At 42.1% G+C, this 26,458-nt stretch overlaps 1 protein-coding gene across 1 annotated transcript in view; it reads right to left on the bottom strand.

Annotated features, from left to right (window-relative positions):
- UBAC2 (UBA domain containing 2) overlaps nucleotides 1–25,809 on the bottom strand; it is a 146,597-nt gene extending 120,788 nt beyond the window's left edge. The window contains exons 1-2 of the mRNA XM_006208320.4: nucleotides 25,376–25,809; nucleotides 4,437–4,564 (exon numbers count right to left, since the gene is read on the bottom strand). Of these exons, the coding sequence (XP_006208382.1) occupies nucleotides 4,437–4,564; nucleotides 25,376–25,406 (159 nt within the window). The 5' untranslated portion in view covers nucleotides 25,407–25,809. The remainder of the gene's footprint in view (nucleotides 1–4,436; nucleotides 4,565–25,375) is intronic.
- Nucleotides 25,810–26,458: the final 649 nt, after the last annotated feature.

Genomic DNA, 26,458 nt, shown 5'->3' with positions numbered 1-26,458 from the left:
AGGTAAAACAGAAATCCTATCTCTTTTTTGGTATTTTTATTTTGATAAAATAAACACAAAATGTATCATTTTAATTATTTATAAGTGTACAAATTCAGTGGCATTAAGAACATTCACAGTGATGTACATCCATCACCAGAACTGATTAATCATCCCAAACAGAAACTCTGTACCCATGAGACAATAGCTCCCCATTCTCTACTCTCCTCAGCCCCTGGTAACCATTATTCTGCTTTCTGTCTCTAAGAATTTGACTACTCTAGGTACCTCAAATAAGTGGAATCACACAGTATTTGTCTTTTTGTACCTGGCTTATTTATTTCACTTAGCATAGTGTCTTCAAGGTTCATGTTGAAGTATGTATTGAAAGTTCATTGCTTTTAATGGTTAAATAATATTCCATATACATATATGGCACATTTTAAAAATCCATTTATCTGTTAATGGACATTTGAATTGTTTCCACCTTTTGGCTAATTGTGAGTAATACTGTTATGAACATTTGTAACATCTGTATACTTTGTTTTATTGAGCTTCATTTTATTTTGCTTTGCAGATACTGTGTTTTTTACAAATTGAAGGTTTGTGACAACCCAGTATCGAGCAAATCTATCAGCGCCTTTTTTCCAACAGCATTTGCTCACATCCTGTCTCTGTGTCACATTTTGGTAATTCTCACAATACTTCAAACTCTTCCATTATTATTATATGTGTTATGGTGATCTGTGATCAATGATCTTTGATGTTACTATTGTAAAGAGATTACTCACTGAAGGTTCTGATGATGGTTAGCATTTTTTAGCAATAAAGTATTTTTAATTAAGGTATATACATTATCTTTTTAGACATAATGTTATGAAACACTTAACAGACTACACTCTAGTGTAAACGTAACTTTTATTTGCACTGGGAAACCATAAAGTATTTTTAATTAAGGTATATACATTATCTTTTTAGACATAATGTTATGAAACACTTAACAGACTACACTCTAGTGTAAACGTAACTTTTATTTGCACTGGGAAACCAAAAAGTTCATGTGACTTGCTTTATTTTCACGATATGGAAACAAACCTGCAATATCTACAAGATATGCCAGTACTGACTCTGTCTTAAGATAAGGAAAATGAAGCAGAAAGTATTTTACTTGTATAACGTCTTACACCCATGCTCTTGCCAAAAGAAGTAATAACAAGAATACAAATGAGAAAATGAACCATCCCAACTGTCAAAACATTTTTACATCTGTCTCTGTTTCAAGCAAGACATCAGGCTGTCTTTGTCATCAGTGTACTCCAATCTGTGGGGGCACTGGACTGGTTCAGGGGCAGCTACTACAGTTCACTTTACCTGTCCATTGAGCTGAAATGGGGGTGGCTGCCTACAAATCTGTGTTAAGGTCATAACTGGGTTCAAGGAGACACAGCACCATGACCAATTAGCAATGACCATGGACACACATGTGGAATCCAGGTAACATCTTCAAACTAAATCTCTTTCCTCCCTCAGAAATTCCATAACTTTGCACCATAATCACATTGAAACTTTGGGCCAGCATATACTACCATCAGTATGACCAAATGAGGAGTGTGCATGAGAGCACTTTGTAACAAGCTGCCCAGTACTTGACAAATGTAAGATGATGCTGACTGTCATCTTTACACAACAGCAGATGCAGAAACCATGAAAGACACATTTAAAGTTCTAACACAAGTGTTTACTCAAGGCTAAGCCCAAAGAGCCGCTAGGAAAGTCTAGGAGATTAAGGAAATTGAGGCTTCATGACTGTAAACAAAACAAACTGGGTTTACAGAGCCCCATTTTTTGTTTATTTTTTCAGCTAATGACACACAAAACTAGAAGCTACACTTTGAAATAATTTGTGTTTTGTTACTATGCCCAAGTACACAAAAATCTGAGACCTTTCTGAGAAGAAACCACCAGGTATTGCTACGAAGGTGACTGCTCTCTGAGAAGACTGATCGACAAAGCACTGCTTCTGCATTTCAACCTGCAGAACACTAAGGGCAGGACCTTCCCACTGCCAAAACCTGGGAGAGTCTAACTCACAAGATAAAGCCCTTCATCTGCTGCCCTCTCGTCCGTATCCAACCTAACCTCGCGTTAGTCTCTATCAATGCCTCCTATACCATACTCCTGAGGGTCTCAAGTTCCTGCTGCTTCAGAAAGTAAAATGTCCTTCTCTCTCTCTATGCTAATTAAAAGTTATTCCTTCCTTCAGACCAAATGGAAAGCTAACATCACTAAGGCTCTCCAGGGCTATCCCACTCTATACTGGTCTGCACTTCATTTATCACCCGGAGAGGATTTAACTTGTGTCCTATGGTATCATGTTCTTGTATATGTGTATGCTTACATTTCCCAAAGCAGGACTGAGACTCTCCATATCTCTATAGCAGCTCTAAAAAATGCACACTGAGGGCTTCTTAAGAGGCTCTAGCAGGAGAGGGTGCTATTCACTCCTGGACAGAAGGGTGGTGGTCCTCCATCTAGGCAGGTCACCACCTCTAGAGCGCAGATGCCCACAAAGTGGTGCAATTGAAAGGGAATCTTGCCAACTTGGCCAGATGAACCAAATTAACCCCCCAAATCAGAAAGGTACCAACTCAGGGCCAGAGGACACTTATTTACAGCAGTGGTTCTTTGGGCTAGTCATATGCTAGAATTCTCTGGGCATCTTTTTAAAAAGTACACCAATGCCCAGGTGCTGCCACTAGGCTCTCTGACTCACCCTTGAGGGTGAGGTCCTGGCATTGAAAAAAAAAAAAGTATATCCAAGTGATCCTGCTATGCAGCCAGGGTTAAGAACCACTGCATTATAGCAAGTGAAATCACACCAAAGCTCCAGGCTATACCACTATATTCCGACAGAAAGCACTAGTACAGATAAAAAACTGAAGGAGCTTCGCAGGAACTGGGTGAAGGCCATCTGAGCAGTGATATTAATCACATCACTACGAGAAAAAGGCGTTGGTGTTCAAGTGAATTTTTATGCTTCAAATGGCTAATCAAGTATTTGAGAAAAGCAAAGAAAGGGTGGCAGGTTATAACCATAATTTTCATAATACTCTGTGATACTGTGATTTATAATAAGAAATATATTTAGTTTCTGGCAGAGATCTTAAAATGTTTGGAATTTCCAAAGTGAGGAAAGCCATAACTGTGTATTCTGTCATGTTAGTGAGGTGACTTTTGGAAGCACCTGAATGGGGGCTGGTTTCTAGGGGAATCAACCTTGTGATGAGAGGGTTGGAATTCAGTCCCCCACCTGCACTGACCTCCAGGGAGGGAGAGGGGCTAGAGGGTGGATCAACTGCCAATGGCCAGGGATTTCATCACCTGTGTAATGAGGCCTCCATAAAAGCCCAGAAGGACAGGGTTCTGAGAGCTTCCTGATTGATGAACACGTGGAGATTTGGGGAAAGTAGGGCTGAGAGCGAGCACAGAATCTCTGCTCCCTTCCCCTTCCCTTGCCCTGTGCATCTCTTCCATCTGGATGTTCATCTATGTCCTTTCTCATATCCTTTAATAATAAACTGGTAACCCAGTAAGGAAAATGTTTCTCTTAGTTCTGTGACCTATTCTAGCAAATTGAGCCCGAGGACGGGTAGTGAGAACTCTGATTTATAGCCAGTCGGTCAGAAGTACAGGTGACAACCAGGGCTTGAGGCTGACATCTGAAGTAGGGGTGGGGTGAGCAGTCTTGCGGGACTGAACTCCTACCCTGCGGAAGGTGATGTTATCTGAGAGTAGACAGCATCAGAACTCAGCTGAATTGTAGGACACTCAGCTGGTGTTTAAGAATTGCTTACTGGTGGTGTGAGGGAACTCCCCGAAGCTGGAATTCACACCAGAACACCCTTTTGCACTCCAACTCATAGACAAGACCCAGCACCAGTGTTTTCAATGATACCAACCCATAAATCTCAAAAGCCAGAGACTTCTGCTCTTCTCAGCAGCAAAAACCCAAGAGAAATGTCCTACTTGGTTGAACCATATACAAGTAATTCACAGATTAACAATCTGTTAGAGCTGAAAGAGCTTAGTTCATCTAACAGATTCAACCTGAAGCAGCTTTTTAAAAATGTTAAGTATGCACACTGATCATACAAAAACCAGATTCAACATTGTTAAATTCTCTTGAAATTAAAAACTGCATTTCCGTGGGTAAAAAGTGAAGCTGGAAAGGGACACACCAAGAAAAAGGGATACAGCAACTGTTTCATTTTAACCTGCTTTGCTGAAATTACCAATAAATACAACTAGAAAAATTGATTGTTAATAGAGTGTTAATAATAAATAATATTTCTCACTAATTTAGAGGCTTTGAGAGACTAAGGACGGCAGAAAAGAAGGCAAATCAAAGAAAAAAGTCTCCTTATCTCCTCCCGAGAGGCCAGTGGAGCAGAGCTCACCTGGAAGTCTTCCTTCACTGCTTGGAGGTCGTACACAAAGAACTTCTGACAATGCGGCAGGAGGAGGGCCAGCAAAAGGGACAGGGCGCTGGGGACCAGTAGAAGGCTCTTGGACAGAGGTGCCTTGTCTGGAGGGAGAGAGAAAACTGCTTTCAGAATGACTGTTTCTAAGCTTTTAAAAACCACCTGGGTGAAAAGCAAGAGAATTCACTTCATTTGAATTAGAATGAAGACCAAGTCCACAAACTCTGAAATTTAATTATTAACGTCTATTTTCAAAATATCTTCCTACGGAAGTAAGGGGTCAAAGGGCACTGGAAAAGAGGTGGAATTCACTGGCAGGGCTTCACTGTCATTTGGCTCTTACGTGAGACCAAATTAAGTTTATTTCCACAGAATACCTTTCACCTTTCAGAAAACAGTCACCAAAGTGTAAAGAAATAACAGAGGAGTATGTTTTCTATCAAACTGACCAGTTAGGTCCTGAGCATGACTGGGATTGACACACATAAACATTTATTCTAAGAAATTTAAAAAGTGGTTAGACTTGCTAATATCGCCGCCGCAGTGGCCTGTACAGATTTCCCACATGGGCACCCTGGAGCATGAGTCTGTTCTCCGTTGGAGAGTCTTGTCTCAATCTTATGCTGCCTTCAGACGACAGCTCAATTTCCACTTCCCACCATCCGTCTGTGACCCTCTTCTGCCTTCCCAACTACAGTAAAGACTCCTGAAGGGGGGCTGCCTGTTCTCACTATACTGGCCACAAAGCCTGGCACAAAGCATACGAAATGTTCAGATTGTCAACAGCCAGGACCACAAGAAAGTGTCACTGACAGGGACCTTCTCAGATCATGCGAGGTGCACTTTCAGTAGTACTCATAAGAAATTCCCTGGTCGTGAGCGTACTAGTTTCAGTTGGCCATGTGGTTACTGCGCTTGTTTGAGTATATAAAAATAGCCCAACTACTTCCTCTCTGGTCCGGTCTTGCAAGCATCTAACTTGGAGCCATCGGTAAAGAGGTTGCATATTGTCTTCATGACCAAGATGCAGTTAAGGCTCCAGGGAACCTAAAAGCTACCAGAGCTCCCTGTCCCCCAGAAAAGGGGGCCCCCACTGCCCAGAACCTCAGCAGCACAGAAGAGCCCCTCAGCTGGGAGCCTGCCAACTTCAATTCTGACTAGGGCAGTTTAAGCCTCAGTTTCCCTTGCCTACAAAATGAAGAAAAGAGACACTCCCTCAAAAACGTTACAAGAAGCAAATGAGCTAAAGAATGAACACAGGGAAAACTGCTCTAACGGGCCTCAATCACCCATCAGGGGAACTGGATTCCTTGGCAAGCTCCTCCTTTATTATTCCGACAGGACCAGAGACGGAGCAGGGGTGACAGGTGCACCTTGGAGGGGCGGCGACAATCGTATTTCCTTGTGAAATTGGCCCCATTGTTCATTCCTGCCTCTTCCTCGCCAGCTCCTCGGTGACTCAACGTTGCTGGAGAAACACACAGCTGAGCTGCAAGATTTCACTGTAGGTTTACGGTCTCAAATCTCAAACTGATACTCTCCACTGACCAGCAGCTCTCCCACTTTTTTCTAGTAAGTGTGCTCTCTCCTCAGACCTTCCTGCTCCGTACACACAAAGGCTTCCATGTCACCACGTGAATAAATGAATGGTTTGCTTTGATATTCTCGCTCATTCTCCACAATACGCACTGACTACAAACCATGCCTTATCCTAGGCCCTGGGTACAGCAGGGAACGATGGACAAAGTCCCTCCCCTTGTGGTGCTTACAGTCCAGACAGGACAGAAAAGAAAATACACAAAGCAAGGAAAATATATATTCTGTCAGATGGAAATAAATGCTGCAGAGAAGTTAAGCAAGGCAAAGAGCGTGGCTGTGTTCTCCACCATGGATTTCCTGCTCCCTTTCCAGATACATCACTCCCAGGCAAATACTGAGGAGTCTTTCCCTCTGCCAATGCTCAAGCTGGTGGCTGTGCTATCAGCCAGATCCTAGAGTTGAAGACAAAACCGAACAGACCCTCCTGGAGGATTCACAACAGAGGGATACCATCAGTGAGAAACAAACCTGGTATTTTAGAATTGTTTGCTACTGCAGCAGAACTAGCCTATCCTGGTTTGGGGGAAAACATAGCGCTAGTGGGGAAAGAGGGGTGCTCTTTTACACAAGGTGGTTAGAAGGCCCTCCTGACAAGGTGAAATTTGACCAGACACCTGAGGATGTGGGCCTTGCAGATACCTGGGGGAACAGTATTCCTGGCGGAGGAAAGAACAAGTACAAGTGCTTCAAGATAGGAACAAGCTCAACATGATTAAGAAACAGGAAGGCTGCTAAGGCAGCTAAAAGCAGAATAAATGCAAAGCAGACAGGTAGGATATAAGGTCGAAGTCGGGGAGCAAACAGTCCTGCAGGCCATCATAGGACTTTAACCTTTTCTCTGAGAGTGACAGGATGCTTTCGGGGGAAGTTAAGTAGAGGAATAACACGATCAGACATGTTTTCAAAGGATTGCTTTGGTTGCTAAATTGAGAAGAGACTACAGGAAGGCAAGCATGGCAGAAGGGAGACCAGCTAGGAGGCTATCGTCATAATCCAGACAAGAGATGATGATGGCCTGGACCAGGGTAGTTTAAGTGGGGGTGGTAAGAGTGATCAGAACTGGGATATGTTCTGAAGATACAGCAGGCAGAATTCGCTGGCTAACTGCATATAAAGTATAGGCAAATGGAGAAATCAAAGATGACTCCAATGTTTTTGTTCTGAGCAAGAACTATTGCCAGTCCTAAGAGGGAAAATTCCGCCATCCTCGCCCTTACCATGCCTATAAGATGTGGGCCCATCCTGCAAAATGCTCCCAAATCCCCATCTCTCCCCGCCCCCACCCACCAAGGCTCTACCTTCTACACCAGTGCTACTCAAATTAACCAGTCCAGAAGCTGTTACCATTCCATAGTCAGAACCAGAATGCAAATCAACTCACTGTGTTCCTCAGGGAGGAAGTCCTGCTATAAAAAAATACCACCTGTATTGAACACGAGCTCTGCTCAAATGTCACCTTATTTGTGAATGTCTCATGTAACTCTCTATCCGCTTTTTGCTGGTTTATTTTTTTTCATAGCACTTATCAACAAGTGACTTATTAAATAGTGATTCACCAAATCTATGATTCAAACTGATTACAAAATCCATCATTATTTTAGGTGTTACTAAAAAAGAAACACTGTCAAATATAATCCTAAAATGACACCCATTATAAGGTACAACTCAATATTAGAAACACTAAAATGTGAAAAAATGCAATTTAGAATCAAGAAATACATTTCTCTGTGTATTGTCCATCTCCCTATCCTCAGTCCCCACTAGAATATAAGCTTCTTGAAGGCAGCAGTGTTGTGTGTATGTTCACTGCTGCAGTATCCCTCATGCCTATAACCAGATCAGGTCCATAAAGGCAGTCAATAAGTGTCTGTCTAATGAAAGGTGACTGATAAATAAGAGATGCTCAATAAATACTGGTGAAATTGATGGGTAAGTGGATAAATAAAATGCGGCATGTCCACACAGTGGACTATAATGAAATATATTCAGTCTTTAAAAGGAAGGAAATCCTCACATGCTACAACATGGATAAGCCTTCTGGACATTATGCTGAGGGAAGTAAGCCAGACACAAAAAGATAAATACTGTATGATTCCACTTATATGAAGTACCTAAGGAGTCAGATTCAGAGACAGGAAGTAGGATGGTGGTTTCAGGGGTTAAGGTGGGTAGGGAGTTGTTTAATGGGTACAGAGTTTCAGTTTTGCAAGATGAAGGGTTCTAGAGACAAACGCACAACGTGAATGAACTTAATGCCATGGAACACAGAAAAAAATGGTTAAGATGGCAAAATTTATGTTAATGTATGTTTTACCACAATTAAGGCTAAAAATAAATAAAATATTTACTGAAATAATAACTGATCCTATTTATACAACCATTTATATTCTGCCTAGAACTAACTCCCTAAAAATACAGATCTGATACTTAAATCAGATAACACTACCATTAAGTCCTCACCTTAACGTAAGCAAAAATCAGATCCCAAAACCCTATGAGGAAAGCAACAATATACAAATGTCTAAGAAGTCCCACATCAAAGGACAAGTATACAGTACAACTATGGACAGCAAGATTTATTGATCAACTCAAGATCTGTACATTTCACCATATGAAAAGTTGACCCCCCCAAAAAAAGAACTTTAAATAATTGTTAAATGTTAAGCTAACAACATGTACACTTGAGTACTAGTAAGTGACTACAACTTACTCTGAAATGTGTTAAAAAATAAGATGAATTGATGACATAGAGTACAGATATTTAATAAAGCAAATATGTAAACTGTTCATTGTAGAACCTAGGCGGTAGTTACATGGTGTTCATTATATTATTCTTTCAACTTTTCAGTGTGTTTGAAATTTTTCATAATAAAACATGGGGGCATGGCACACAGTTAATCACAGAATTTGAGAGCTGAGAAAGGACTTCAAACTACATGAAGCAAAAACTTACAGGAACAGATAAATCCATGAATATAACTGGAGTCTTCAACACTCTTCTCTGAGTAATTAATAACACAAGTAGACAGAAAGTCAGTGTTATAGACTAATACATGCCCCCATTCATATGTTGAAGCCCTAACCCCCAATGTCACTGTTCTTGGAGATAGGGTCTTTAAAGAGGTAATTTAAGGTTAAGGGAAGTCATAAAGGTGGGGCCCTAATCCAATCTATCTTTATAAGAGAAGAAAGGCACGAGGGATGTGCACACACAGAGGAAAGACCATGTGAACACAAAGGGAAAAGACAGTTATCTACAAGTCAAGGAGAAAGGCCTCAGGAAAAGCCAAACTTGCCACCATCTTGATCTTCCAGCCTCCAGACTTGGGAGAAAACAAACAGTTGTTTAAGCCGCCCAAGCTGTGATATGTTATGTCAGTCAGTAAGAATATAGAAGACTTGAAAAACCATATTAATCAATTTGATCTGATTGATATTTATAGACTTCTCTACCCAACAATAGCAAATTACACATTTTTTAAATGCATCTGAAACATTCTCCAAAGTAGACCATTATTCTGAGCCATAAAACATACATCAATAAATTTAAAGAAATTAAAATCAAAGTATGTTTCCTGACTACCACAGAATTAAACTAGAAATCTACAACAGAAAGATGGATGGAAGATCCCCCCAATACAGCTGACCCTTGAACAACAGCTTTGAACTTCAAGGGTCCACTTATACACAGGTTTTTTCCCAATACATACTACAGTTGAATCCACACATGCACAACCACAGCTACAGAGAGCTGACTACAAAGTTATACTTAAGTTTTTGACTCTGTGGGGGTCAGTATCCCCAAATCCTGCATTGTTCAAGGGTCAACTGTACTTGAAAATTAAACAATATACTTCTAAATATTATTTGGGTCAAAGAGGGAGTCACAAGGGAAATTAGAATATATGTTAAATAGAATGAAAAGTAAAAGTACAACCAAGCAAAATTTGTGGACTGCAAATAAAGCAGTGCTTAGAAGGAAATTTATAGCATTAAATGCTTACACATTTAGAGAATGCTTATACATTCTTACATGGTTAAACATGTAAGAATGCTTATACATTGAGAGAAAAGTTCTCAAATGAAGGTGAAGGCTACAAGCTTTAAAAAAAAAAAAAACTAGAAAAAAGAGCAAATTAAACCCAAAGGGGGCATATGGAACAAAATAATTAAAAACTAAAATCAAAGAAATAGAAAACTAAAATATAACAGAGAAAAAAACAATGAAACTAAAAGCTAATTCTTTGAGAAGATCAATAAAATTGATACACCTCTAGCAGGACTGATGAGGAAAAAAGAGAAGTCACAATTACCACTATCAGGAATGAAGGACAGGACATCACTACGGATCTCAAAGACATTAATAGGCTAATAAGGGGTTGCATAACAATGTGAAATGCACTTAATGCCCCTGGACTACACATTCAAAAATGGTTAGACTGTTAAATTTTATACCAATCCTACACAACCTCTTCCACCACACAGAAAGGTAGAGAACACTTTCCAATTCATTTTATGAAGCCAACATTACACTGACAGCAAAAACAAAGACATTAAAAGAAAACAACAGACCAGCATCTCTTAGGAACCTAGATGCAAAATTCTCAACAAAATGCTAGCAAATTGAATCCAGCTATACATAAAAAGGATAATACGTCACAACCAAGTGAAGTTTATTCCAAGAATACAAAGCAAATTAATCACTGTAATTCACCGTATTGACAGAATGAAAAAAAAATGCACTGCACAACTCTCTTCACAACCTGTACAATTATCTGCTTACTCTATGAAATCAACTTCTGTCAATTCATGATACAAAACTGGCCACTTACTGCTGCGTACTTAATGGTAGGCTGTCCTTTTGATCTAATCTTATTACTAATATTATCCAACATTTACCGAACACTTCATAAGTACAAAGTTCCATTCTCCACACTTTCTGTGTACTCCTTGCTCCTGAGGCTCCTACACCTCAGGGCCTTTACACCTGCTACTCCCTCTACTCAAAATGTCCTCCCCGTGCCCAGCCTCATCCTTCAATCCTCCCTTTAAACAGCATCTCCTCAAGGTAGCTTTCCTGCATGACTTTTTTATTTATTTCATAGTATTTCCCACTTTCTGAAATTCTTCTTTGTTTACTCCTTTATCTGTCTCCCTCATCAGAAAGTAAACTCTACAAAGGCAGGGTCCTGTTTGTTTCTCTCACTGCTGTATTTTCAGACCCAGAAGAGCACCTGGCACATAGCAGTGTTTCACTAAGTATTTGATGAATGAAAGAAGTATGAGGCAGACACCACTCTCTTCAAATTTATACATATGAGAAAACTGCGACTCAAAGACTAAGTTACCTGTCCATGATCGCGAATGTCTTAGGCTGGGTTCTGTTGAAAGTAAAGGGTAAGACAAAAGCTGACTGGCAGGCAGTTTATTTTAGAATGTGATCCCAGGGAGCAGAAGTGAAGGACAAGGGGAAGGAAACAGGGAGGAAGGGTCAAAACAAGGATTCATTATCAAGATGGTCACTGGGATGAGTGATGGATGTTTCTGACAAGGGCTGGATCCTACAGGACCTTCTCAGAAGCCTTGTGAACATATCTCAAAACTATCACCCAGGCAAGAAATAGGAATGCATTTTTATCCACCATCCCTCGGAAGTCTAGAGTGGCCATAGAAAAGAAGTCCTATAGGAAGAACATGGAAATAACCTCTACCAAATCAGACTAGTTTACACAGGACAAGAGAGTAGAAATGAATGGAGTAAGAGGTGAGGCTGAGCACAAAGAAATGCTGTGCAAGAAGAGGTATCTGATCTAATGGCCAGGGAGTGGTAGAATCAGGTACAAACCCTGACAATCTGACTACAAATAAAACAGCTTCCTATGCTGCATGCCACAGAGCTCCATGGTCCAAAGGGATTTTCACCTGCCTGGTGGGTTTTAAGTGAAAGACATGTACAGTCACAAACAGCAATATCAGCAATCAAAGTGGTCCCCTGCTTAACAAAAATTAATGCAACTGTCAATGGAGATACAAAAAGATGTCAGTTAGGGAGGGAGCAACACTGAGTGGTGGGTACCTATTAAATGCTAAGCCGATCAAAAGTTTTAAAAATAAATATAAACCTTCTGATACAAAAAAAAAAAATCTACATCTAGGAATTTAGCCCAAAGTAATTATCATGGATATGCACAAACATTATGCTACAAAGACACTCATCACAGCATTGTTTCCAATAGTGAAGAAACCAGAAACAATACAAATGTCCAATAGGAAAATGAGTAAATTATGTTTTACCCATAAAATGGAATAATATTCAGTTTTAAGAACTAGGTTGTAGAAAAATATTTCATGCTTTGAAAAGATGTTCCTAAACAGTAAGAGCAAAATATTTCTCGTAGCATTACTATAGAATACTTCTAAAAAAAATAGTTCATAAACACATGGGGTTTTTTAAGCACCTATCTGAATGATCTGTTCATGGGAGGTTTTAAATTTTTATAAAAATATTTTAAGAATTAGAAAAAATAATTTGGTTTAACTAGTGACTAATTCAGTAAACCGCTTGATTAAATCTTCATCCACTGAGGTAAGGTAGGTCACTAGCAATCTGCTGGCCTCTCTGTGACTGGAGCCAGGAAGTACTTCAAACATCAGGAACCCAAGTAGTATCAAATGGAAGGTTAAAAAAAAGTCAATTCTCTGCAATGGATCCCTCCACTTTTGAAAATAGGGATGTTAACAAATTTTGAGAACAGACAATGCATGAATCTAAAAGTAAAAATGCAAACATCTATGGTAAAGACAACATAAAACACCAAAGGTTAAGATGTTTCCTGCTGGGTCATTCACCTCTTTGGAATGACCAAAGTACACAGCCACCTCTCTGAGGCGATGAATAGCAATCAGGCTTTGGTGACTGTGTATTATCCTAAAATAATTATTACAGTATACATGGATTACTTTATGCCAGGCACTGCACTAAAAAAAGCACTTTCTGTGTAATACCATCTCAGTGAATGCTTACAGTAAATCTGAGGCAATAATTAGTTATCTGCATACCCCAGGTGAAAAATGGGCTAGGAAAGGTTAAGTAACTTGCCCAAAGTCACAGCTAGTTAGTAGAGGGGCTGAGATTTGAACTCATTCTGCCTGAGTCCAAAGAAAAAAGGTTTTCCTAATATATCAAAGGAAATCTGATATCTTTATATCATGGTCCTTGGTCCAAAGGGATTTTCACTATTACTATTTTTAGCATTTCACTTGTATATTTTTGGTTCCTCAAAAAGTTAAACAGAATTACCATATGACCCAACAATTCAACTCCTAGTTATATATTCAAGAGAACTGAAAACAGATGTTCAAACAAAAACCTGAACATTCATCGCAGCATTGTCAGAATAGCCGAAATGTGGAAACAACCCAAAAGTCCATGGACAGATGAACAGATAAACAAACTGTGGTATATCTATACAACAGAATATTACTCAGTCATGAAAGGACACACGTTACTGACACAGGCTACAAAGTGGAAGAATCTTGAGAACATTATGCTAAGTGAAAAAAGCCAGGCACAAAAAGTCACATATTGTAGGATTCCATTTACATGAAATGTCCGGAATTTAAATATCCACAGGGACAGAAAGCAGGTTAGTGGCCATCAGGGGCGGGGAGTGGGAGGGAGTAGCGAGTGTCTGCTTAACAGGTACTGTGTTTCATTTTGGAGTGATAAAAATGGTCTGGAATTAGACAGTGGTTGGTGATGATTGCACAACAATGTAAATGTGCTGGAAGTCAATAGCTATACACCATAAAATGGTTAAAATGGTGAATTTTATGTTATGTGAATTTCACCTGATTAAAAATATGTATCTTTTATGTACTGAAGACACTAACCACAGGTCTTGCAAAGCTTAGCCATGCAGGCTGTTACGGAAGCATCGCAGCCGAGGCTAGATTCAGGGGGTGGGGGTGAGGGGAAGAAAAAGGCAGCAACCCAACAACCCTGTGGGTCCCCACAAGCCAGCCGTGTTAAAGCACACTCGTCAGAAACCCCAGTGGTTCACACCCCAGGAGGGGGGCCGCCATATCCTGCCGTATTGGTCTCCCTATTTCTGACTACCTGCCTATTTCCTCTGCTTCTCAGGGTTCCCACAAGAATGACCTGGCAGCTCATGAAGTACCACCCTTAAAGTTTTTCATCAGAAAGGGGCTAAACTAACGTGTGGAAGCCCATAAAAATGCAGTAACGTGTGCACTGCAAGGTACATGTGCGTGCACCCCGCTTTCCTCCCCGGGCCTATGAGCTACTTCCTGGAAGGAAACTTGATGAAAATTATCGTCAGTGACCATGTGATGGACAGCGAGTGCCTTCTGGTGACCATCTCAATGAAGTCTTTCCGTAAACTGCCTGGGAATCAAAAGGTCTCAAGTTTATCTTCCTTACACTCAATTACCTACGATGGTTAGAATTAAAATGCTGTAAGCCATCCCTGAACCTGCCGCAGTTCCTAACACCTGGGGAGAGTCCGATGGTCTCGGGCGCCTGCCACTGACCGCTCCTTCCCCGACAGCTGGGCAGGGGGCCTGCCTGGTTCGAGAGGGTGGCCAGTGAACGCCTGTTACTGGACCAGTACTCGTAAAACTTCTCAAAAATACAAATGGGAGGAAAAGCTAGGAAGTTTCCATAAAAGAATGCCCAAAAAAGGTGAGAAGCAGGAAGATCTGCCCTCTAGATACAAGATACAAGATCTAGACATAGAAGGTATTTTCCATCTAAAATATTCAGACAGTGAGAATTAGGGTAAACAAAAAAGAATGAGCAATAAAATTGATAAAGGAAGTTCTAGAACACAAAGGCTCACCTGCCAGAGAAAAGTGTGTCAGACCTGCACGTCATCAACCATGGCCTTAGGCTCCTACCCTTTTGTCTTGGTCCTGCCCCTTCACCGACACTACTTGGGTTTATCCTTCTTACGGAGATTTTATACAAACATGAAGCCATTCATTAAATGTTTTTTTAAAAAAGTAGTCATTATTAAAAGTGCTAATTAGACAAGGAATACAAGTATCATGAAATAACAATGTTAAAAGCCAAAAGAAAAAACTATAAATGTTATACATAAATAGTAAGAAATTATTCAACATTAGGAACAACTCTGAAAAAGTGAAATTGGGAAGCTTGGGTTAGTTCTAGACCCATGCAATAAACTGTAAGAGAAAAGAAAAAAATTTTTAAGAGAAAATGTGCGGTTATTGGCAAGAAAATCTGTTGTACATTTAAGCACCTGAGGAGGCCAGGCAGGTATCGGTGAAACACAGGAGGTAGATGGTCAAAAGTGCAGGATCAGTGGGTTTTTGTCACTTAACAATTCAGCCCTTGGTGATGGCAGATCTCATCTCAAGAGCTAAGAGGAATCTGGATTCCTCTTGGAAAGACTCCAATTTTAAAATGTTGGAAGGTGACTCTCTTCCCACCCCCTACCCTTACTGCCAACACACATATCAAACAAAACACATGTGTGTGGCCTGTCAGTTTTCAAAGTCTGGCCTGGAGAATCTTCACTGAGGTGACTGCCTGCCTATCAGAGCAAACTAATTTAAGAGAAGGCTAAGAGCGGTAAAGGACAAGGATGGCGAAGGTGTTGTCCTAACGGCAACAGCTTCAGGACAAACCAGAGCTGGTTCTATGTGATCCAAGACACGACGAATCTTTAAATCAACCAAAGTAAACTGACAAGTAAGGACACCATACCGATAAAGACAAACACCAGAACGTCTGAGAAGATAAACAGGAGAGGGAGTTATCTGCTCAGCAGAGGTTTCATGCAAACTAAATTAGTCTACTGGAGGGAAAGACGCAAACAGAATGTATGTGTGCAAGGTGGAAAAACCCAAGTCTGATTTTAAAGCTTTAGTGATCCAAGGAAACTATTCCACTCCTGCCTGGTGAGAAAGCTTATTAAGAGAACCAAGTTTAAATCCTTTCAGGGTTGGACTTGTACGTGGCCTTTCAGCACTTAATCTGTATGTAAGCAGAGATGCTACTGAACATCTGTAACCACTGGTGCTGAGACTGGCTGGCTGGTAGGGACGAAAAGTCCAGCTTAAAATCTATAAAGATGAAAATTAATTCTTAGTGGATTCAAAAATCAAACAAAAGGAATGAAAGCAAAAAGACAGCTAGACAAAATTCCAGTTTAAGATGACACTCCTACATCTATCCACTTTTCCTTCCACCTGAAGTCACATTGAAATAAAAGAACCCTGGAAACACTAGAGAACTGCCTCCTTCCAAACGAGTCCAGGGAACTAATCAATAAATACCATGACCTGGGAAAGACCATAAGCAAGTAGAGTCACCCATCAGAATAATTTAGAGGTTTTCTCAAACTTCAGTCACTCCCATTATGGAAGCACAATTTTTGCTATTTCCTGGGATTACCTATCTTAATATTTAATATTTTCCTTCAAAACACCTTACTATGATTTAGTCAAATAAACATTTTAAAGGAAACTTTACAGCAAAACCAGTGTCACTTCATCATCAGTAGGTGCTAACTATAAAAATAAACCCCCTTTATTATTAAATTCTAGCTAATATTGTTGCTGACAGGAAGATCAGGCCTGCCTCCTGTTATCTACATTACAGTAGGAAACTAGCTGCTATAAAAGAAGTATTTCAGACTAGCACCTAACTGAGACTTTCTCTGTGTTACAATCAGGAGAAAAAAGAACTGAAAAGAGAATTATTACCATACGTTTGTTTCAGTGGCCCTTCATGTTGGGCCCACATCCTGTTTAAACCATTCCTAGTGTAAATGTCACACGTGCAGGTGCGTACCGGGACAGCTGGGTCAGGCCCCTGCACAAAACCCCACCCCCAGATACACTTTCACATTTTCTCACACACAGCCATTCATCACCCATCCCAGCTGAAAAAAAGGCTTTGCCCTCAAAACACTAACCAAGAAACTCTCTCTGAAGAAAGTGGCAATCTACGTAGAGGACGCTGTGAGGGTCTGAGGGCTGAGGAAGAGTAGAAAAGAGCGGGGGCATCTTCAGACTGTCACAGGAGATGCCGCCTGGGTACCGGGAGCAGTGGGAGGGGATGTTAAAAGGAAGGGCAGCTTTACTCAGAGTGAGATTTACACAAGGAGGAAGGCCCACCTAACGTGGCCCACAGTAGGGGATTTTCACTGTTCTCTGCCCACCTCCTACCCTACACATCTGCACCCTATACGGAAATCAGCCTATTCACCAGCTCTACAAACTTGGACGGAGCCTACAGTCAGCCCTGCCATTCGAGGTGCGGGCCTCTTGGGGACAAAGCCCTAATCACAAATAAAAAGAAAACCCACCCCAGCTACTTACAAATCCAGCCTTCGCTATGTACAGGAATGGCCAGGTGAGCATCTGGAAAGCTCACCCCATGTCCACTACAGGAAAACCCTGGCTGCAGGAGGGGTGCCAGGGGAGAAAACAGAAGGCTCCAAGAAGACAATGATGCAGGGTTCAAGGAACAGCAGTAACTGAGTGGGAGCTTCAAGGAGTGAAGAGACATCAAAAGAAATTAAGAGACTCCTTGAAGCAGCAGGTTTTCTGACCCAGCGCTATATCTTCTTCTATGACTCTTATCGCACACCTCGGTTCAACAATAAATACACAATCATATTAATGTAAATACAGCTGTGGTTATGATTTCTATATAAAATCAACCTACAGACAAAGCATGGACGGTTTAACTATCATTACAGAACAGGCTGTAAACACACAGGGCATATGCAGAACACAAATCAAGAAATAAGAGCACAGAGGTGGTACATATGTTCTTGGGCTAATTTTACTCATTTTCATAGTGTGGTCTACTGACTGTGCCAAAAACTGATAAATCAAAAAAACACGGGGTTTTATCCATTGTTTAATATTATAAAGGTAACCACAAGTGGTAACAAACCAAAACTAAAAGATGGAGAGGCTGGAGGTATGCAAATTTCTCATCTTTCACTATGGAGAACCTATAAACAGACCTAGTAGTTAACAAATCAATAAACACATAATTTAAAAGCTGCAAAAGTAGAACAAAGAAAAAAGAACTTAAAAATGGCTATTCCTAGCGAAGAGAATTCGTATTATATCCTTTTTTTTTCACAATATGCTTATATTCCTCTTATATTAACTACACACACACATACACTGGATTCACAGGGGAAAACAACCAACAAGAATAACTTCCAAACTGTTGCTGGGATTGAGAAGAATTTCACATTTCACCTCCTCCTCTTCTGCATAGTCTGAATTTGTAACAGCAGTAGAGATTGTCTTCACAAATAGAAAAAATAAATAAGATACAAAAAATGTTAAATGAATACCTGAGAGATCTCAGGAGGCCCAGAACTTGAAAAAGAAAAGAGTGAATTTGGCTCATAAATAAAATTTATGAGTTAAATCTATTTTAATGACTTATTTATGAATGAAAACTTTATATAAAAAAACTTCTTGAATAAAATTAAAAAGCAACTGACAAGTGGTTAAAATATTTGCAACATATACCAAGACAAAAGCTAATACCCTTAAAGGGCTTTTACAAATAAATCTGTAAAATTAAACACTAACACTCCAATAGGGAAAAAAAAAAAGGCAAAGGACAGAAACAGTCAAATCAGTTTAAATATATATATATTTAAATGGCCAATAAATATGAAAGAGGAAAAGAAGTTCACTTTCCCAGGCATTCAAAGAAATGCAGATTAGGACAACAATGAAATGCCATTTTTCAATTTCTCAATTGGCAAAAATGACTTTAAATTATCATGCTCAAGTGTTACAGTAGTTTGATGAGCTACACTGCTGACAACTGTAAAGTGATACATCCTTTCTGGAAGGATTTGGTAATACAGATCAAAAGCTTTAAAATGTTCCAGTCTTTGACACTATGATTCCACATTTGTGATAATTTCTTTAGGATGAAGTCAAAGATGTGATCAATAACTTTAACGATATTCACCACAACACTGTTTAAATGGGAAAATACAGGAGAAAAACATTTTAATACATGTTACAATCCTTCAAGGTCATGATTCTGTATCTAAGATAATATTAGGGCAACACAACGAAACGTCTATTTGAATGCCATATCTGTGTAAATCCACATACACATGCGTCTGCATGTGTGTGTCGGAGAGAAAGAATGCACAGAAAAGCACTTGCATAGAAAAAGCCTAAAAGAAGAAGCTCTATCAGTGATAGTTATTTAGGAGGGACGGATTCCTAACCCCAACCCTGAATGACCCACAGTCCTTACAGCTCGCCCATCTCTAGAGTGGGATGAATGTCCTTACCACAGCCTGGAACCACCAGACCTTGGATTCATCAACCTTCCCTAACTGCATCTGACTCCAGGCTTCCTAATTCCAGTTTTGGATCAAAAAGAGTTTTACTCAAGGGAAAGTTCCAGCTCAGCTGAAAACTTTACTTCTCACTCAGATAAATTTGCACTGGTTCCCACGTCAGGGCTGTGTGAATCTTGGCATGATACCCTGGGTTCTGACAAGCCTCTGCGCCTTCAAAGGGCTGACTCCAGCTGTGTTGCCCTGAGGTTCACCCAGCTGTCCATCCCTACAGTCTCCTCTCACTACTTCCCTCTCCCTCTGGTTCACTCCCTATCTTAACAAAATTAGGTCTGGGCCTTACTGACCCAGTGAAACTGCTGTTCATAAAGTATCAACAACTTAATGCCAAATCCAGTAGACCCCGAAGATATGAAAGAAACCAAGAAGATGTGGTCAGAAGGTATAAAGAAAAAGTCAAAGAATAAGGAATTTTAGGAAAGTACAAACTACTAGGCATAAAATAAATAAGATACAAGGAGGTAAAGTACAGCACAAAGAATATAGCCAATATTTTATTATAACTTTAAATGGAGTATAACCATAAAAATATTGAATCACTGCTGTACACCTGAAACTAATATCATTGTAAATCAACTATCTTTCAACTAAAAAAAAAAAGAATCAGAAAAATTCATCAAGGCCAGTGCAAGAGAACGTTCCACTAAGGTAAGGACTGAGAGGCACCCATCAGCTCTGTGGACAAGGAAGTCCTTGTCACCTTGTCTTCAGTGGTGCGGGGGTGGAAGCAGGCTGCAGTGAGCCAAGAACAGAGTCATGCCACAGTGGATGACCATCAAACAGCAGCTGGTTAACTACAGAGGCCTGAAGAGCGGAGGGCAGTGAGAAGGGGAAAAAAGTGAAGACATCTTTCAAGAAGCTTGGTTGGGAAGAAGAAACAGAGTAGTCGGCAGCTGGGCAGGTACAGGATATGATTAATAGATGGAGTGGTTATGCTTCTGTATTTTTAAGAACAGACTCCAAAGAAGGATCCAGGAGAAAATACTAACCCTAACCAAGTACTCACTAGGGCAAAACTCTAGGAGCTTTACAGTCAATCTCTTAATCTTCACAAACCACCCAACAAAATAGGGAATAATATTATCTCCTTTCCACAGATAAGGGATCTGAAGTACTCTGGGGGTCTCTGAAGAGCCCACAGGAGAAAGCATCACCTTTAACCACGTGCCAAGCTCAGTCTCTCAGATGAGAGAACGAGGGACGTCACTAGAAAAGGCAGCAAAGAATGAGTTACGAATAGGCGGAGGGCGGGCCTCAGGAGGAGAAGGGTGCCTTATTCTTTTAGGATGGAAAAAAGGAACACAGTCTGTATGCCTGACAAACTCTTACTCATCCCTCAGAAATCAGCTCAAACATCGCCTACATTAGGAAGTGGACTCTAACAACTGTTTGATAAGTTGGGGAGGAGACATGTCCAGGTGATGGACCTTGGATTTGGACGGGTTAAGAGTGGATGGGCGAGGGAAGGGTATAGTTCAAGTGGTAGAATGCATGCTTAGCATGCATGAGGTCCTGGGTTCAATCCCCAGTACCTCCTCCAAAAAATAAATAAGTAAACCTAATTACCTCCCTCCCAAAAAATTTTTTAAAATTTTTTAATTAAAAAAAAAAAGAGTGGATAGGCAGAGACTGGGAATCGTCTTGACAATTAAAGGGGAAGCACACAGGGAGATAATCAAACCCAAGAAGTGCAACTGAGCAATCGTGCCAAGGACCCGGCCTGGATCAGACACCACTCATTAATATGAGGTTGGGGTTTGCTGGGTGAGGAGAGCAGGACAGGGGTTCCAGGTCGCTCACTGAGAGTCTTGATGAGAACGTGGGTAATTAACCACGGTTTCCAGATTGGATGTGGAAGATGCCAGAACTGGGCTATAGACTGGAAACAAGGAGAACGGAGTCTGGAGAGCAGAGTCACTGTGGTGAGAGTGAAAAAGCTGCAGGAGTTTGTTTACAATGAAAGAGGGCAAATCAAATTAGGTTGGGTAAAGACAGTTTTCTCCTAAAGAAACACCCCTCTGCCTACTTCGCCACCTCCTCTTTCTCCACCGTGCCTTAAATATTGGATTGGAATTGCTTAAAGTCCAGTCCTCAGCCTTCTAACTCTCTTCACTGCTTCCAGTGTCCTCATTCACATCCACGGCATAACTCCCACCTAACCATCCATGTCCAGTCCAGCTCCCTCTCTCCAGACGTCCCCTGGGTGTCTCCCAGTGGACTTCACAGACCCTTCGACATTAAACACCTTCCCCCCAGATAAGCTCCTCCCTCTCTCCGCTCTCTACCTCAGTGAACAGCACCTGTCTACCAGGCTCACCTTCAACTCCTCTTTCTCCGCCATAATGCAATAAGCTCTACTGACACAAGCTACCTGCCTACACATCCTCAGAATCCTCCTTCTCTATCCTGTCCATTCTCACCGCTACTCCCTTCAGTGGGATTGTCAGCATCTCCCAATGGCCATCCTCTCACCTTGATCTAAATCTATTTGTCCATTAGAATCCCCCCTCACCGAAGTTTTAAACATTCAAATTTCTGATGCCCAGGTTAGCCCTTCTGAGTCGGACTCTCTAGGGATGGGACTCAGGAATCTGGACATTCAGAGAGCTCCATGGCTGCTTTTATGTGGCCAGGATACAGACACTATGTGGAAAATAATGCTCCGACCCCTGACAATCGTCTCCCGTCTTGCTTCCCAAGGCAACGTGAAGCCTTCCCAACCAGAGTTCTAGACTGTCACCTCCTTCTGCTTCCTGGCCTCTGCTCTACCACCTGGTCCTGTCTGTGCTCCTGGAGGGGCAGCTGTGGCCATGCCTCCTCTTCTCCCTCTCCAGGTTCCACCCCCAGCTCTGGACTCACCCGCCCTCTGCACGATGTCACCGCATATCTCTGGGCAGGAACTGCTCTCTTCAGTGTAATTAATAATCCCCAAATTCATTACCTCCTGCCTCTTTGCCAGGCCCTGCCCAGGCTCTGTCCTTCACAGAGGCCCTCTCCCCACTTGCATGCCTGCCAAACCCTCACGAGTCCCTCAAAAATAGGCTGAAATACCACCTCTACTGGAAGTCTCAACGGTGCCTCTCCCCCAGCAGCCCACTCCCAGCAATAAACCTGCAGCACCAAGTAGAGAAGTTGTTTCACTTCTTTTTAAAACATTGTCCCACTAGACACTGAACTCCTTGAGGGTGGGAACTATACCTGAAATACATTAGCCTCACAATTTATGTTGGTAGAGTTCATTGTTACACAGTGAATTCACTGTAAAGTGAGTAAGTCGTGGGAACACTTACCAATAAGTGTAAGAAATGATCCATCTATTACTCAACATGTCTGTCGTTGAGTACTAGCATTGGTCTCTAAGCAAGAATCTAAAATAAGGCATGAATATGACTCCTACGCACTTTTACCCAGTCATAATTACCTGACAGGGTGGACAGCAATACAGTGCCAAAGACATGGTCACACGTGCCCTTCCCTTGACTTACTGCCCTGGCAGCACCAGCTTTCTTTAGTACCTGGACAATGCCTGGCGGTGCCTGTGTGCGGGTCTTTGTGCTGGCTCTCCCCTTCTGCAAGATGCACACTTTTCCACAAACTCTGCCATGCTGGCTTCTTCACACTAGTTGGGTCTCAGCTCAGTGTCCCCTTCTCAGGTATCCTCCCTGATCACACCTGCTAGATAGCAGTCCTCCACAACCTCAGTCTACGCCACCACCTTCTGACTTTCTTCACAACACTTATCACTATGTGAAACCACATGATTTGTTGACTTACTGGATATTGGTCCCTTTCATCCTACCACTTTATCCTCTGTTCACAGTGTGTGGCTTATGTGGGTATTCAATGGACACTTGTTGAATGAATAAATGAATGAATGAGAGAGAGGAAAGCACATGTAACACAAAAACACCATCACCCACTAGTTACAGATATGGGACCACTAGTCACAGAAGTGGGAAATATGCAGGCGGTAGGAAATGCCCAAGATTTTTCCCCTTGAAAAGAGAATGTTATTCACCACCCCTGGGGGCAGCGCTGGGCACAATATTTGTCCTCAAGATCAGAACTCTGACTTACCAAAGGGCCACATGACTTATCTAAAGGAAATCACCCAGCAACGAAAAATTTCAAAGCAAAGAAGATTTCCCCACCCAGACTTGCCAAAAGACTGGTCCTGGAAAAACGGTGCCTAAACAGCACTGTAAACACTGCAAACACTCAGACTAAGATTCGTCCAAGGTCACGTTGCCAGCCCACAAGAGATGCTCAAAATGTTTGTTAAATGAGCATGTAAGACATGGCCTTCTGAGGAATGGCCATTCCATCAATTCTTAAGCTGCGGGTACATTTATTTTAGAGATAGAACAAGACAGCTGAGGAGGAGTCTTCGGCCTAAGTGTCTCCCTGGGCAGCCATTTGGTTCCTAGAATTCAATACTCATCAATCATGTGCCATAGGTAATCAAGTACTACCTTCCCCAGAGTCACCTTATGTCAAATTTGAATAAACTTTGCCAACATAATGTCTAATACAGCATAATAAACAATAACAGATTTTTCTTACCTTTTAAATTTTTAAATGGATTTTGGTCACCAAAGAAGGACAGTTCAAAATGATGAAATAAGACAAATAAAATTGAAGAATTCTACCATTAGTTTCATATCCACCAGTGAACGGCTCACAGTGTGATCCCAGGAAAATCGTACCACTTTCTCGACTATCAGTTTTAACACTCATAATGTTCTTTATCCAAAGGGTAGTTTGGGGAAGATTAATTACCTAGTAGTTGTAACGTATCCTTGAGGCCAATGCTTGAAAGATGCCATGAATCAAATCAGTTGTGAAACAAGGCAAATCAGAAACATTAAACCCACTTTAAAATCTGAGAAGCTGAGAAGTGAGGAAGATTTAAAATTATGCCTGTGGCCCTTATTCTAACTCACTCTCAGACTAAGACATGTATTCTCAGAAAAAGATTCCTCACATTCACAATAGATGGCTAATATTTGGAAATGTCAGCTGCCTCTGTGCTCAGCAGGATTAACTTCACATGTATACGACATGAAGTACTAACAGTGACAAGTGATTGCAAAAATTATAGCTGTTCAAATAGTTCATTGCTGTCTTATCAGTGCCTAATCTCAGTGCTGTTTAGTTAACATACGATTAAACCAAAAGTCAATTAAGCCATTTCAGTGAGAAAAAGAAAGTTCTTTAAAAGGTTGTGTATACTTCTTATCCCTCTATCTGCTGACCACTGCTGACACTCAGTAAAATACAGCAACATCCAGCAGCAATGTCCCTGCTTTAGTGCCAAAGTACTTCCAAACTTCCTTTCACTTTAAAGTACTTTAATCGGTCTTTGTTTGTCTAAAAACTCCAAAGGGAGACTGAGGGAAGAAACTCTATGTAACACTAAGAGAAGCAGAGGTTGGAGTTTACATCTGGGGGAGAGCCAGTTTGGTCCCTCTATAGCCTAAATGAATGGAGCAAGGTGACTGGGAAGGGGGCAGGCTTCCAGCACCGCCTCTACCCGGACAGCCTCTTCTTTCTGCCTGGCACACCGGCCGCTGAGGGCAAGGGGCCGGGCCAGGAAAACACCAGGGCAACCCAGCCCGACTCTAACTGCGCAGCCCACCTGCAGCTGCCCCGAGAGCACTTGAACATCCCACCTGGGGTTCACATGTGGGGGCCTGGCGGCGGGACTCAGTCCTACTCGCCCTTCCAGGCTGGGATGGGGGTGGTGTCCGCTGACCCCAACAGGCAGGAACTACCAAGGTTTTGGCACGGGGATGAAAGATGAGCCTCCAAACCTCCTGCAACACCGAGAGTCCCCACTGCCCCTAGCCCCAAGGAGGTGCTCAGGGTGGCATGTAGGGGACAATCAGGATGGCGGCGGACGGTACTCACAAAGCCCACTGGAGCCGGTGCTGGTGAACATGGTCCCGCCGGACTCAGAGCCCCCGCGGGGGACAGGGGGAGGGGAAACGGAGGTGGAGGGACTCGGCGAGCGCGCAGGCGCACTGCGGGCGGGGCGGCGAATCCGGCAACTCCACTCCAGGGGCCGCCGGTGAAGGGCGCATGCGTGGATCGTCCACCTTCACCACTCCACCTCCCTTCCTGCCGGGGAAGGGAAGTGCGTCCGCAGCGGAAAGGGTCCGCCTCTACGTGTTTTTCCGACGGCCTCGGGTATTTTGGAAAAGGAGTGGGATGGCGTCCGAGGAGCGGGTGTAATTCTGGGAACCGCAGTACTCAGCACCGCTCCCATACCCCGAAGGGCCGCGAAAGCAGCGGATTCCTCTGGCATGCGGGCGCGGGGACATTCCTTGCGACCTCTAACCTCTGCCCGGACGGGACGCCCGGCGCATTCCACGCATGCTCAGTCTTTCTGGGCAGTCCCGGGAGCATGCTCCCCGGCGAACTGTTGACGATGCGAACCGTCTCGAGTTCCGGCGGAGTGGGAGCAGTAGTTCTGTGGATGGGAGCGGAGTCGGGGCTGCAAAACCCTTCCTGTCGCGGGGAGCTTTTCCCCTCCTTTCGCCATGTCAGTCCCGCCTGAAGCCCCCACAGAAAGCGCCGAGAGTCGTGGTCCCTGGCCCCTCTCCCCTCCCATCCACGGTGGCCCGTGTCCAGGTGTCCCAGGCGCGGTGAGTCTGTGGCGGAGCGACTGTGCTCCCCAAATTTCTGCCCTGGAGTCCTTCTGGACACATGCCATTTAAATTTTTTTCCCTTGCAAAATTTTTACTCCTTAGTAAGACAAAGTCACAGTTTTTAAAGTGAGTTTGAGCTTGGAAACGTTAATGTTACTGCGTCGTTAAAGAATACACATGGGGAAATGGACCAACTACGAGGCTAAACGAAAAGGATAGGCTACAAAACTGTGTACCGTACACTAAGAAGAAAGATACTTTTTGAGTACTTGTAAGGGCCAGGCACTGTGCTAAATCTGAAATTTGTAGATCGATGAAACAGTGCCTGCCCTTAAGGAGAGGT

Source organism: Vicugna pacos, chromosome 14, assembly GCF_048564905.1.
Source record: "Vicugna pacos chromosome 14, VicPac4, whole genome shotgun sequence".
Lineage (NCBI taxonomy): Eukaryota > Metazoa > Chordata > Mammalia > Artiodactyla > Camelidae > Vicugna > Vicugna pacos.
The sequence above is the reverse complement of the archived record's forward strand: the minus strand, read 5'-3'. Positions and strand labels throughout refer to the sequence as shown.